Genomic DNA, 14941 nt, shown 5'->3' on the forward strand with positions numbered 1-14941 from the left:
TATGTGGATAGAATTTCTGCTACAAAGAAAAAAATACTAACTGAAATAATACTTGTTTGCAATGTTAATGATGCTGAGATGCAGCTCACTGAGAGCAGGTGAGTAACACACACACACACACAGAGAACAAAACAATAAGGCCCTCCTCTGCTCGCCCTTGCCTCTGCCCTCAATGTCTCCATGGTGATGTGGAACCACTAGCCAATCACACGCTTCCTAAAGCCCTGCCGTCACACCCTCTCAACGACATCGAACAAAAAAGAGGGGGGAGAAAAAAAAAAATCAATGAAATGAAGTGTATGACTGTGCAGTATCATAGAAAATTAGCAACAAACCCATTCAAAAGAGAACTGATCAAACCAAGTGCACCTCTATGAGCATGCAAACAAAGCCCTATAGATTAAAAACCTTCACATTACCAGACAATAGCCCAAACACACCAGATGATTATTTGTCTCATAACTCTTTATTCAACAACTGAGAATTGCACTGTTTCAGGATCTGTGTTCTGTTCCAATACATCAACTGTGCTTTGTCTAGTTGTTTCTGAATGCAAGAACATGTACGCCAATCTAAAACTGCTTAACCAATCAGACAGCAAGGAACCGCCCAAAACGCAACTGTAAACACAACATTAGGAGGAGATATTTTTGGACACATTTATTATGATTATTAATCAGTGTTGACATTGCCAGGTATTTAGAAGCTTGAGCCCATCCCTAGCCAACAACGCTGCAGTTTTTTTTTTACCTCCTCTGAACCCTTGCGCAATCCCTGCATCATTGCATCTTTCCATCTCTTTCACAAATGTAGAAACTGTACAACCTGTACTGCAACATCTCCCCGATTGACACCAATAACGAAGCACAATATGGGAACACAGGAGGGGGGGTGAATTAGGATGGAGTATAAAAAGGAAAAAAAAAAAAAAGACAAAAAAAAAAAGGACAATGCAACTGATGCCAGAATGAAAACCTTCCATGCACTCTTGTTATTCCCTAGCATTTGATCACCATCTCTAAGCGAGGCCCTAGACTGCAGTGCGCTAAGTAACCCTTGTGGAGGGCAATGAGACACTACACACCTCGCACCTTCAGTGTCACATCTTCATCCCTCTGCTGGGTTTTCCTCTTCCTGCCTCTGCGTCTCATCAACAACATCCCCCCGTCGACACGCGTAAGGATCTCCTGCACGTTCTCCATCCCTGCATTTCTTTCAAAATGAGAAAATCTGCCGACTGTTCTCCTCTGTCATCCTTTCGCCTCTGCAGTGCCCCCTCCCACTCCTCTCCCCGTTTCCGCATGTCTGATCACATGGTCTGCTAAACCAATCTAGTCATTCGTCCTCCACTTCCCCAGCCTCTACAAAAACAGTCTGCACACAACAATCTATCCAATCCTCCTTACTTTCAATCGGTGTTAATTTTGTTGACGAATAAATTGTCAATTCTCGTCAACGACATTTTTTTCCACTGACGACAACGAGACGATAATGAACAAACTCTTTAAAATGACAAAAACTATGACGAATATTTATTGACATATGTCAACGAATAAAAACGAGACAAAAATGTTAGGGAGGGACGATTTGGGAAGAGATTCATTCAGAACAAATCTGCTGCGTGGTTCGGAGGTTAGATGCGTAGGCTACATATGAACCGGCGGGACATAAGCTAACATACACTTGCTGCACATGCATAAAATGTTCAAAAACGTCAATATGTGGGAGTAAGAAAAGAGCAGACATATGGATAAATCAGACGACACAAGAGAGAACTCAATTCGGTCCGGTTTTCGGAGCACAGACAGTGTGACTACGTTTACATGGACATCAGTCATCTAATTATTTACCTTATTCTAAATAAGCCAGTATTATGATTATGGTGTTTACGTGAGTTGCTTTTAGAATATTCCTTTCATGTTCCCGTTTTACATGTTATAGTACATCGTTCGATTAATGGCACACGTCATTACGTCCCCACGTGACGCCATCCGACGTCCCCTCCGGAATTTCACGTATAAACATAGTTCATCTTCGTGATGATGCCATGTGCAGTTTTGGGTGTTTCATTTTCAATTTTATGAAAGCTTCAAGCGCAGTTAATTATTTGTACGTGCATACAAACCGTCAAACGGTTGAGCACTGCCGTGTATGTGTATCCTGCTGCAAAATGCGGCGAAAAGTCCTACACGATGGTAATAATGTGATTAAGGTGTTTACATGTCTATTCTGCACTTCAGTAATGCGACTAAAATAGGAATACTCCACGTCTTAATTCTATTTACTTTGATTAGGACTTTAGCCAGATTAAGGCAATCAAAAATCAGTTTACATGGTAGATTCTTAATCAGAGTATTGTCTTAATCGTATTAAAATTGGAGTATTGTTGTCCATGTAAACGTACTCACTACTGAAGCATACACGCACAGGAAGTGCGTCTCACAGCGCGCAAGTACTCTTTCGTGTCGCATGAATGGAGAATTACACAAAATGATGTTGAATACTTCGTTTTGACGAGTATTCACGTAAACACAGTTGATTACATCTTAAGTGAACGTAAACAGTAGGGAGAACGTGTATCAGTACATTGCATTCATTGCAGCGGTGCATTCGGTTTTAAAGGGACAGCAGTCTAATTTAGTTGCTATTGTCCGAGTCATTGATGTTAATCAAGCAACAAAAGAAAGACAGAAAATCATGCACTGCTCTTGACTGAAAAACTTCAGCAGCCTTAAAGATGAATCTAAATGTATTTATAGAAATAAATATGTCTGCTTGAAAGAATGAATAATATGGTAAACAAGTTGCTATAAAGAATGCATAATTAGCCTATATAACCATTGGTATTTCATTAAAACGAAGACCATGTTCTTGTTCTTTATGAGAAGTGGTCAGTGGCGTAACTACAGACAGTGCAGGCAGTGCAGCCGCACCTGCCCACATTGCAAGCAACTATATTAATATAAATTAATAATAAACATAATAATAAAACACAATTAGTACCGCTATTCTTCACAGTACTGAATAAATACATAAACTTGCGTTAATTGTTCGTGTGCTTTAGTGGTAGAACTTTTGTCAAGCATTGCCGAGGTTCTGGGTTCTAATCCACCCTCGTGTCGTTTTTTTTTCTCTCTCTCTCTCATTAAAACCAAAAGGTGTTTATCAGTGATTGTATATCAAGAGCAAAGACATGTTTGTGTGCATTTTGTTTTGTGCTTTTACCAGAACGAGGGCTGGCCATAACACATTCCAGCGATAGATTGCCTGTTGTTTAACACAGACCAACTAATTTGTTATCAAATGGAATTCTGTTCAAATGTTTCTTTAGGTACATCCGTGCGTGCCGCGAGATGTTGCAAAAAAGTGGTGGGGGGTCGTGGGGACACACGTCCCACCCGTAAATAAAAATATAACAGAATGAATAGTCTTGTTCCCCACTCCCTCCACTCCCCGTTGTATTGAAACACCCTCGCTACAGCGCTAATTCTTTTTTTGTCATTTATGGTCATGGTAATATTAGACAAAGTAGAGCATTATAAATGTGTTTAATTTTTAAATTCAGATATTTAAAAATGACTAGATCTGTGATGTTGACAACTGTGGAAACGGGTCATCACAGTCCAATCTTAAGTCTCTATTTGATCATGTGACAAGACAACACTCCGGCGGCTAGTTTAAATGCATAAGCTGAGCAGACCTACGTGAATATGTCCTTCAAACAATAAAAGCGGTTGTAAGAAGAGACAGGAGAGAAAAAAACAGGAGGTGAAGACAGCAAAGCTGCCAAAATAGATTCTTTTGGATTGAAAAAAAACTTCCCAGTGCCCTCCCAGCAACAATATTTGTACATTGGATCAGCATGCTTCACCTAAAGTTACACCGCTGTCCTCATGTAGCAGGTAGTCTAGTTTTAAGAGCAAGCTAGCTAATGATCATGTATATATATAATGTTAGCTAATGTTGGTGTAAATAATCATATCAATGTTAGGCTTTTGTACAGGAGGTGAAGACAGCAAAGCTGCCAAAATAGATTCTTTTGGATTGAAAAAAAACTTCCCAGTGCCCTCCCAGCAACAATATTTGTACATTGGATCAGCATGCTTCACCTAAAGTTACACCGCTGTCCTCATGTAGCAGGTAGTCTAGTTTTAAGAGCAAGCTAGCTAATGTTCATGTATATATAATGTTAGCTAATGTTGGTGTAAATAATCATATCAATGTTAGGCTTTTGTGTTAGGTGTACATTTAAAGAGAAGTGATGCGTCTACTTTTAACTTGGATATGTATTAACGTTAGGTTTTGTTGTAGGCTACTAGTAGACCTAAATTAATGCAGGGCTGCCAACTTTTGTTTTGAGCTCAACTTGGCGTGAGAATTGGGGAAAAGGGGGTGTTGAGGTTTCTTTGACATCTGGACATTATTTCATACTGTGTTTTAATAATAAAATGTAAAATAACGGTTGCAGTGCTGCAAAACTATTAACTTTTTACCACAACAACAAGAATAGCAATGTACAGTGAAAGAATTGCAAGATATACTAGTCAGTTACTTTTATAGCCTAAATAATTGCAACCGCATTTTAAAAATTGACAATTTTTTTTTCTCTATTAATCTGCATTGCTTGAACATCTGTTTTGAGAAATTATATTTTTCTACCATTCGAAAATGAATCCCGCATTCAGTGGCGCCTGCAGGTACGGCTGTACGCACGGTGTGAGCGCTCAGACTGACCCGAGATTTGCCCCGCAAACATTTCAGCATACCATAGGCCTGTGTGTCCCGTGTTTCTGTCGACTGAACCAGCCATGCCATTAATTATGACTGTATCAGTCTTTTGCTCTTTAAAAAGTTAATTTAGAAAAACGTTTGGAGCATTTTTTGTTCGTTAAATGTAAGGATTTTTTTTTTAAGTAACGACCAAGCAGCCAGCGGCAGACAGTGAGCTGATCATAGCCTATGTTTGATCAATTTAGCCTTCTCAAATCATCACGACTTGCCTAAAATAAAATCTATAGATATAAAACAGTTCAAGCATGACAATTTTTTTTTCTCTATTAATCTGCATTGCTTGAACATCTGTTTTGAGAAATTATATTTTTCTACCATTCGAAAATGAATCCCGCATTCAGTGGCGCCTGCAGGTACGGCTGTACGCACTGTGTGAGCGCTCAGACTGACCCGAGATTTGCCCCGCAAACATTTCAGCATACCATAGGCCTGTGTGTCCCGTGTTTCTGTCGACTGAACCAGCCATGCCATTAATTATGACTGTATCAGTCTTTTGCTCTTTAAAAAGTTAATTTAGAAAAACGTTTGGAGCATTTTTTGTTCGTTAAATGTAAGGATTTTTTTTTTAAGTAACGACCAAGCGGCCAGCGGCAGACAGTGAGCTGATCATAGCCTATGTTTGATCAATTTAGCCTTCTCAAATCATCACGACTTGCCTAAAATAAAATCTATAGATATAAAACAGTTCAAGCATATCACAGTGTTAGTTTAAATGTTTGAACGATATAAATGTGCGCTATTAGGTGCATATCTAATCGTTTGTGTGAAGAGTGGAAGCTGAAGGCACTTTGCAGGACATGGAGGCGCCAGCGCAATCACTCACTTGGATTTTTTCTTGATAGTGGAAACAACTTCAAATACGCCATCATTTTTGCTCATAAAAGGTAAGAGTAATGCATTCGGAAATGTAAAGCGTCTACTTTTATTTGTGTGCATTCACAATATCAACAAAACATTGTGATAATGAAAAAACTAAAAAGGTCATTTTTTCATCACCATCTAAACTATAAAAATATGGCAAAGTCTTAAACAGGCCCGATTATATTTTTTTCAGATTTTTATGTTGCTTTGCTCTGAATACCTTAAAATTTAAAGGATTTGCTGCAAGCAATTTTGTCTGATATGTGAATTATTTATTGGCCTATTTTTTTTTTTAAACCATGCAGCAAATGCTTTAAAAAAACACTATTGCATTCCAGATGATTTTAAAGAACATTACACTAAATTTTTTTACGGGTAGCTTGAATGTAAAACATTGTCATGAATTTGTTGTATTCCCATTTGTAAAATAGACTACAAATTAGTTGTTGTGGCTAACCCGATCTCATGAAAGTGCGTATAGCACGATTTTCTGTTTCTATTTCGCGTATTGACTTTGGCGTGCAAAAGACTGATACATTCATAATTAATGGCATGGCTGGTTCAGTCGACAGAAACACGGGACACACAGGCCTATGATAACTGCTGAAATGTTTGCGGTGATATGACGGTAATTTTCTCAAATGAAACCGTAAAATGCTAATGAAGTGACTCTCAGAGCAGCTGGAGATGACATTCGTGTTCATATCATCATACGGCAGAAGCTGAAAACACCACGAGCGTCATCAGCGCTTTAGTATGCGTGTAGTAAACAAAACAGTGCGCCGCGCCATCCGCCATTCATTCATTGCGGAAATCATGGCGCCTTATGCGTGCTATCAAATGCTTCCACAGATTTATAGTATTACTATAGCATTTCACCTGAGCATTGCGAATCACACGTATGGCCATGATAAGCGCTGAATGAATGACAGGCTTTCTGTTGTAACATCGCACAAGGTAAATAAGGGTGACACATAGTGGAGAAGACTAATGATAAGATTCACGTTAATCAGATCTTATTTTAAATGTGTGCTGAATTAAATCCCGGAAAAGATCGATTCACAGCTTTTGAGAATCGATATCGAATCGACGTCATTTTAAAAAACGATTAATCGAAAAATCGATTGCACTGTAACTAAACCCATTAGATTTTAGCTGACTAAATTTACTGTAGATTTAGTCGACTAAAATTTTATGATATTTAGTCCACAAACTAAAAAAAAATTCAGATGACTAAAACTAAATCAAAATTTGCTGTCAAAATGAACACTGCTTTTATAAATATTTGAAAATCAAAATCTGGATTTGAATTTTTAATGTTATTATGACCTAAAAATGCTATGTGAAAGCTTGAAACAGAAACTAGTGGTTTTCATTTTGCCACTTTCTTGGTAAAGAAAACCAAAATGGTCAAATTAACCTAAATGGATTTATAGCGTTTTGGAACTAAACTCTTAATATATACATAATGTACCCTCCAAATCCAAGCATTTTATTTTCCCCGTATCCACTTGCGCTGCACTTACCAGTCGCTTGCTGTAACGCGGCTTGGGATTATCCATTATCAGGATGAAGAGTCGAGCGCAGCCCGCCCGTGCAAGCGGCGAGCCAAGAAACGCGCTTCTGTCAGTTTACCGCGTTAGAAATAACCGCCCAACGGTGTTTGACGGCCTCTTTATTACGGTGTCCGTTTAATCGAAATAACGCTACGTTACATGAATACTTGCTGTATAAAAATCACTGTTTTCAAATAGTTAAGAACTCTTCAGCAGGTTCGTTCACACAGAAGCGGGGTTAACGGGTTCAACGTGTTCTTTAATACTACAAAACTATTGTATTATAATCTCACACTAACAAGAGCAAAAAACAGCAGGTTACTAAAGCAACCATGAAAGCTAGGTTGTCAAGCTAAGCGCTGCTGAGGATAGTGAACGAGCATCAGCACCAGCTAACCAGCCCAGAAACACGGTCGTAAAAATATTCAAATTACAAAGCGATATGATGTCTTGCTTATACATACGGCTTATATGTACAACGTCTAATATTTCAGTCAACCATACAGAGTGAGGCGAGAAATGAGGAGCGTATATTTATCGAGTAACATACGCTAATCCTGGTTCAAGTTTCAAATAAAACCATATTTCCACAAGACTTAAACTCGGGCTCACAGTGGGGAAAATCCAGCGGTTAAACCAGTCCTCGTGTATTTTTTACCATTAAAATATGCACTCCGACTAGACTCGTCTAGCAACTTTTCTATTCCAAGTTAAAGTAAGCATTATTTAGACAGCTCCACTGACTGAATTCACGACAAAGTTAATGTAGTAGATCATTCGCCGCCATTTTCACATCGTCACAAAAACACCACTAAGTAAGCCCCGCCCACTACTGGTTCAGCATCCAATCACAGACAAGTGCGACGCCATCGCCTTTGATCTCATTGGTTAGTGTCGCCATCACTTCACTGGGAGGCGGTACTGAGACAAATAATAGTACACGTAACCAGAGGAGCCACGCTCTCATTGGCTGGAGCAGCATGCCGATCAATACAACTACACAAAGATTGGTTTTTATGTGCTGAAAGTATCGCGTTGTCAACCAATCAAATATTAAATATCAACACACTCACTCAGTTTAAGCTACATTTCTGCAACAAAGTTACTTTAATCATTATGAGCAATATTATTAAAATATATATTTGAAATACCTTCGATCTTCCGTGGCTTGACGTCCCATCGCCTGCGGACGTCCACTCCATGACCGCATATAAAGCTCTCGCTTGGGTCGTCTGCTCAAAGAAACCTACATTTCTTTCGAATTAGCACATTGACAAAGAACGAACTTCACATAAGGTCTTCATTAAATCCTCGACATTTCTTTGGGTCCAGTAAACTGTCGGGCAGAACTGTACACATTGAATTGTCGGTAAGCCACCACAGGTAACTCCGCATGGTAAAACTTTTCGTCTAGTAGTTTAACCCCCAAGTGATCAGGAAGTAGTTGCTGATTGGTCAGCCTTCAGCTTAACGCGCAGCCACTCATTGGACTAAACAGCTGTCGATGATTACTGCATGCAGAAGAGTTTCTCTCATAAATAAAAATAACAATAATTTACTGTTTTTAAGCCTGGACGAAAGAACGAATAACAGATTTTATACAACCCTGGTCTTTTAATCACAATTACTCAAGACAACTCAAGTCAGACTAATGTATAATTACTTTATAGTGTCTACAAAATATACAGTTCCAATATTATCACGCACATAAGAGAACAATACCACCTCAACCTAAGAAATAAGAACTATGTGCTACTCATCTACACTAAATAAGTAAATGGTCAGTAAAGAATTTTGACTAATCCTAAAATAAAAATTAAACCAACGTAAATGTTTAAGAATTAAACAGTTTTTTTTCCCAACAAGGACAAAATATTTGTCACTGCTAATTTCAATTTTCAATTGTCAGTTACAAAAAAATGAGGCCTCAAAAAACAAAATTTAGCCTCTTATGTATCTTTTATCGTCATATATGGGCTATATCGTAAGTTCCAAAAAAACAATTAAATAAATAAAAGCAATATTTCATACCACAGCCCTAAAATAAACAGACAGCTTGCACATCACATTTTACCGTGATGCCTCTAACAATGCAAGGCCAGTTGATAAGACAGGAAGAACGTAAAACACAAAAAACTAAATGATGGGAAAATGAGATGAGCAAGCACTGGAAAACATGTTGTGTGTGTAGGGGTGTTTCGGGTTCATCTGCATTAAGATGCTTCTCTTGATTCTTGATAGAGACACGACTTGGAAAAGTAGACAACCTCTTTGCCTGGAAAAGACAGGATGTCACTCACAAATGCTCAACATGCAGTTTTATGAATTTAGCTTTATGAATGCTTACTTTGACATTTATGTCAGCCAGCTATACACCAGAGAACCACCGATGACCGCAAGAATTGTGCAGCACACCATGATCATCATTTTCTTCTATAAAGGTGTAAGTGGGCAGCCAGTGACAGCATGATAATGATATAATGATAGTGGAGGAAAGCAAAGGGGAAAGGATGATTGGGAAGAAGAGATTTGGAAGGTGCAGAGAACAGACATACAGAGATGAGGTTGAAATTATGAGGAAGAAACAGAGGACATCAATGCATGAAGAAAAAAAAAATTCTTGCTGCAAGAAAAATAAAAATTGAAAATCTCAGCACTGGTAGTCTACATTTAGTACAAAATATACTCTAAGTGAAAGTGTCGTTTATTATTAACACAATTGCTGTACTCCTCATAATTTCCCAGCTCACCCTTTGTGCTTCTTGTTGGAACTTGGCAGCCTTTTTAGTGTCAGCCACGGCTCTTTCAACAAAACCCACAGACTGGTCCATGTTGCTCTCGATCCTGTCAATCATGCTTCCCTGTTGACAAACGAGAACAAAATGGTGTCCAAAAGCAGTTTTAATCCTAAAGTCTTCAAAACAGGGCTATAGCTTTGCTTTATTCTCCTGAAAAGACAAACACATGTACCTGATTTTCCACCAGCACTGCAATGTCCACAAACATGTCGTGCAACTCTTTTATGCTGCTCTCCAGTCGCATAATATCTTTGTGTCGTGCCTCAATCTCACTTAGTGCCTGTTTTGATATCCCAGAGTCCATAATCTATAGAAAAAAGGAAGTTAAAAAGAAAACATTTAAAAGGTTTTTTTTTTTTTTTAAAGAAAAGCATTTATATTTAATCAATATACAGTATAAATATTAATATTGTGAAATATTACAATTCGAATTATTTTCTTTTTTAATATATTTTTAAATGTAATTTATTCTTGTGATGCAAAGTTTAATTTTCAGTCCAGTCTTTAATGTCACATGATCCTTCAGAAATCATTCTTATATACTGATTTGCAGCTTAAGAAACATTTTCTATTTTTATCAATGTTGAAAACATTTGTGCAGCTTACATTTTTTGTACACCAGGATAATTATTTTCAGGATTCTTTGATGAATAGAAAATCCAAAAATAAGTGATTATTAGAAATAGAATTTTATTTTAACAATGTTACTGTCACTTTTTATTTTTTAATGTGTCCTTGAACAAAAGTATACAGGTGCATCTCAAAAAAATAGAATATTGTGAAAAAGTTCCTTTTTTTTGTAACTTATTTCAAAAAGTGAAACTTTCATATATTCTAGATTAATTACATGTAAAGTAAAACATTTCCAAAGTTTTTTTGTTTTAATTTTGATGATTAGAGCTTATAGCTCAAAGTCAAAAATCCAGTATCTCAAAATATTAGAATATTTACATTTGAGTTTCATTAAAGGACCATCCCTACAGTATAAATTCTGGGTATCTCTTTTTCTTTGAAACCACAATAATGGGGAAGAATGCTGACTTGGCAATGGTCCAGAAGACGACCATTGACACCCTCCACAAAGAGGGTAAGTCACAGAAGGTCATTACTGAAACAGAGTGCTGTATCAAAGCATATTAAATGCAAAGTTTACTGGAAGGAAGAAATTGGGTAAGAAAAGGTGCACAAGCAACAGTGATGACCGCAAGCTTGAGAATACTGTCAAGCAAAGTCGATTCAAACACTTGGGAGAGCTTCACAAGGAGTGGACTGGAGCTGGAGTCAGCGCATCAAGAGTCACCACGCTCAGACGTCTTCAGGAAAAGGGCTACCAAGCCACTTCTGAAGCAGAAACAACGTCAGAAGCATCTTACCTGGGCTAAGGAGAAAAAGAACTGGACTGTTGCTCAGTGGTCCAAAGTCCTCTTTTCAGATAAAAGTAAATTTTGCATTTCATTTGGAAATCAAGGTCTGGAGTCTGGAGGAAGACTGGACGGGCACAGAATCCAAGCTGCTTGAAGTCTAGTGTGAAGTTTCCGAAGTCAGTGATGATTTGGGGTGCCGTGACATCTGCTGGTGTTGGTCCATTGTGTTTTATCAAGTCCAAAGTCAATGCAGCCGTCTATCAGGAGATTTTGGAGCACTTTATGCTTCCATCTGCTGACAAGCTTTATGGAGATGCTGATTTCCTTTTCCAGCAGGACTTAGCACCTGACCACAGTGCCAAAACCACTTCCAAGTGGTTTGCTGACCATGATATTACTGTGCTAGATTGGCCAGCCAACATGCCTGACCTGAACCCTATATGGAATCTATGGGATATTTTCAAGAGAAGGATGAGAAACAGTCGATCCAACCATACAGATGAGCTGAAGGCCGCTATTAAAGAAACCTGTGCTTCAATAGTGCCTCAGCCGTGCCAAAGGCTGATCGCTTCCATGCCACACCTCACTGATGCTGGAATTTGTGCTAAAGGAGCCCTGACCAAGTATTGAGTGCATAAATTAACATACTATAAAAAACTTGAATGTTTCTGTTTTGCAAATCCTTTTTTGATTGATCTTATAGGAAATATTCTAATATTCTTTCATGAGCTGTAAGCTCTAATCATCAAAATTAAAACTAAAAAACTTTTGAAATGTTTTACTTTACACCTGTATATTTCTTTCAAAAAAATCTTACTGACTCCAAACTAATGAACAGCAGTCTAAGTAAAATATCTTACACCCCATACAAATTACAGACAAGTTATTTTCTTACAACAAAACATCACACATAGAAGTTATAGAATAGTACCCACTCCTGCTGTGAATACTGCAGCGTTTCCTCCATCCAGCATTTCCTCTAGCTCTTCATCAGTTGTGGCTTTGCCAGCTGTAAGGCAGGATTCAACAATGTCCTTAAACATGTATAGCCTATAACATTGTGATCACTGACTTTCTTTTTAATCCAACCCTAAAGAAGGTCTGTGTATGCGTTTGTCACTCACTGATCTCCAGCTGTCTTTGGATGCGCCCTTTGCTCTTTTCTTTAAACTCCATTTGGGCTTCATTGTATTTGGTCATCACTTCTACAAATCTCTTAGCAAGAATGGCATGCTAAACAAAGGAGATAAACACTGTATGATTAAAAACATACTACTTGTGGAAATCCCTGTGGTTTATTCAAAGGGCTAGTGTGGTTACCTGAGATTTCTTTATCCGGATATCTGCTGAAACCCTCTCTTCAGAGTTAGCTGCCAAACTCTGCTCAATGCCTGTTTTCAAGGTTGACCAAACAATTCAAATCAGAATTTGAGATAATAGTGATGTAGCATATTGTCCAATTATCACTGGAGAAAAATTATTTATTTTCATCAACAAACAAAAGAAGAAAAGAAAGCTGACTTTTGAGTTTGTTGCGAGAATTGTTGGCCAGTTTCTTTATCTCATTGGTAACTGCTTCCAATTCATCCTGTGTTTCTGGTTGAGAAATGAGATGAGAGATATTTAAAGCATGAATGGGGTAGGGAAGCAATAGAGAAAAATGATAAATAATTTATAAAATGGAGGTAAAATGTGATTAGACTAACTCTGGTCTGATGTAGGCGCAGAGAGGATGACAGAATACAGTCGCTTTATCTCGCCTACATTTTCATCAATCTTGTCTATACTGGTGCGGATTTCTTCAATCTGTACAACACATACAGAAAAAAGTCCATTTAACTGCACTCTTAAAAATCAAGGTTCTTTATTGGCATTGCTGGTTCTATAAATAATCTTTAATATCCATGGAAACTTTCCATTGCACTAAAGGTTATTTTTATTGGAAAAGGGTTCTTTCGACTTTTAAAACTTTGGCACCGCTGTTAAAACCCCCTTATGGAACCTTTATTTTTAAGAGTGTGTGACATTCAAATTTGCATATTCATCTGAATACAGTGTAGCTGATTCACATATACCTGAGCGAAGAACTCATCCATAAATTCTTTATTTTCCACTGGAATTTCCACATCATCAGGAGTTTGATCCGACTTCTGTTTTGACATAAACAAACAGCAGAAAGTTTAATAACTTGGCAGAAATAGTGTTTTCTCTGTCTTAAAACAAGCTTTTTAGCTGGTTTAAGCTGGTCTTCCAGACTGGTGTTTAACTCAACGACCAGCTGGTCTCCAAGACTGACCAGCCAACAGACCAGCTTGACCAGGCTGAGAGGCCGACCAAGACCAGCAAACTACATTAAACTGGTTAAGATTTTTTTTCAGCAACCTGTACTTGTTTTTGTCAGCAAGTTAAAGATAGAATCTATTGCAGCTTATCTTCACTATTTCAACAGAAATTAAACCTTACAGAAATGTAACACTTTTATATTTAATGCACAGAATTATATTTTAAATACACAGAATTGGCCCCATGACAGGGCAGGAGTTCAGATACGGTTTTACTCTTTTAACCTATTTGTTGTATAATCATGAGTGTAATCTCCGGATAATGATGACCTATTGCTAACATTTACAGATAGATAATCGACAATAACTGAATAAAATTACCTCAGTTAGTCAATACTGAGTTCAGGACCTCCCAGGTAAGTTAACTTAAAGGTCAAACAGCAGCAAATAAATCCTCAAACCGCCGTGTGTGTAATAATAAAATCATAAGATTTTAACATAAGAACACGAGGGCGGAAATCTCTTACCGCTTTTAGTTGTTCCAGTCGGTCCTTCATCTTCAGTTCAATGTGATATGAGATTTAAGATTTCAAATAGCTCTAGTGGTCAATGTAGAAGATAAACAGCAGCGACGTCGTTTTCAGTCTGGATAATGTTAGCTAGAAAACATGTTAATTACAGTATGAATGCACCAAGTTCCTCAGGATTCTTACTTTAGACACTCTCAAAAAAAAAAATAGTGGCTTTATTATGGGAAACATAAATTGGAAACAATATGGCAGTGTAGCTCTTGTCTTGTAGTCGTCCTAAGCCTATCCTCTCAGAGAGGATTAGAGCAACAGTTGTGTGCTGGGTAGCTAATCTTCCTCTACCAAGGTGCTCCTTTTTCTCCACTAACACACATGGGACTACCCCAAACTATGGGACTAGGACTGAGACTTAAATATAATAAAATGAAGGAATGCTTGACATAAAAATGGAAATAAATAATTTTTAAATGAACAAATTAAGACATATTTAAAACAAAAATTTAGTTAAAAATAAATGATCAAAAAATAACTTATGCTTAAAAATATTTCTGCCATCCAACATGAAACAAAAAAAGTCAAGACTGGTTGGGACGAGTTGAGGGACTTTTGAAGTACTGAAAATTATTAAAATCGATTTGCTTTTTTTAAAGCAGTAACTGAAACACTATCACAATCAAGACTGCGAGTAACTCATATTATGTGGACAAGAATTGAGCAGTTAGTTTACATATTTCTTTTCTGCCAGCAAAAACAATTCAA

The 14941-nt window shown here is 37.6% G+C and overlaps 2 protein-coding genes across 8 annotated transcripts in view; both read right to left on the bottom strand.

Annotated features, from left to right (window-relative positions):
- kdm2aa (lysine (K)-specific demethylase 2Aa) overlaps positions 1–8632 on the bottom strand; it is a 30194-nt gene extending 21562 nt beyond the window's left edge. For 4 of the 7 annotated variants that reach the window (XM_016233020.1, XM_016233003.1, XM_016232994.1 and 1 more), the window contains exon 1: positions 8360–8632. In XM_016233020.1, coding sequence (XP_016088506.1) covers positions 8360–8410 — 51 coding nt within the window. In that variant the 5' untranslated portion in view covers positions 8411–8632. Of the gene's footprint in view, positions 1–1084; positions 1273–7178; positions 8018–8359 lie in introns of those variants that run through there. The other 3 variants (XM_016232988.1, XM_016233028.1, XM_016233011.1) reach the window with 3 other exon arrangements.
- Positions 8633–8783: 151 nt separating this feature from the next.
- stx3a (syntaxin 3a) lies at positions 8784–14575 on the bottom strand. The gene is made up of 11 exons (XM_016234574.1): positions 14180–14575; positions 13446–13520; positions 13077–13176; positions 12892–12966; positions 12691–12761; positions 12495–12603; positions 12306–12379; positions 10179–10313; positions 9959–10069; positions 9556–9641; positions 8784–9483 (listed from the first exon to the last, which is right to left on the bottom strand). Exons 1-10 carry the CDS (start codon positions 14207–14209, stop codon positions 9564–9566), a joined length of 858 nt encoding a protein of 285 aa, XP_016090060.1. The 5' UTR covers positions 14210–14575; the 3' UTR covers positions 8784–9483; positions 9556–9563.
- Between the last annotated feature and the right edge of the window lie 366 nt (positions 14576–14941).

The sequence above is a fragment of the Sinocyclocheilus grahami genome, unplaced genomic scaffold (genome assembly GCF_001515645.1).
Source record: "Sinocyclocheilus grahami isolate Dianchi unplaced genomic scaffold, SAMN03320097.WGS_v1.1 scaffold17.1, whole genome shotgun sequence".
NCBI classification, from domain to species: Eukaryota; Metazoa; Chordata; class Actinopteri; order Cypriniformes; family Cyprinidae; genus Sinocyclocheilus; species Sinocyclocheilus grahami.

Excerpts from the sequence above, each read along its gene's own strand:
- stx3a (XM_016234574.1), bottom strand. The coding sequence starts at position 14,209 with ATGAAGGACCGACTGGAACAACTAAAAGCG. Across the intron at positions 12,762-12,891 it reads TTCTCGCAACAAACTCAAAA|GCATTGAGCAGAGTTTGGCA; the intron begins GTCAGCTTTCTT and ends CCTTGAAAACAG. Across the intron at positions 10,314-12,305 it reads CTGCAGTATTCACAGCAGGA|ATTATGGACTCTGGGATATC; the intron begins GTGGGTACTATT and ends TTTTTTCTATAG.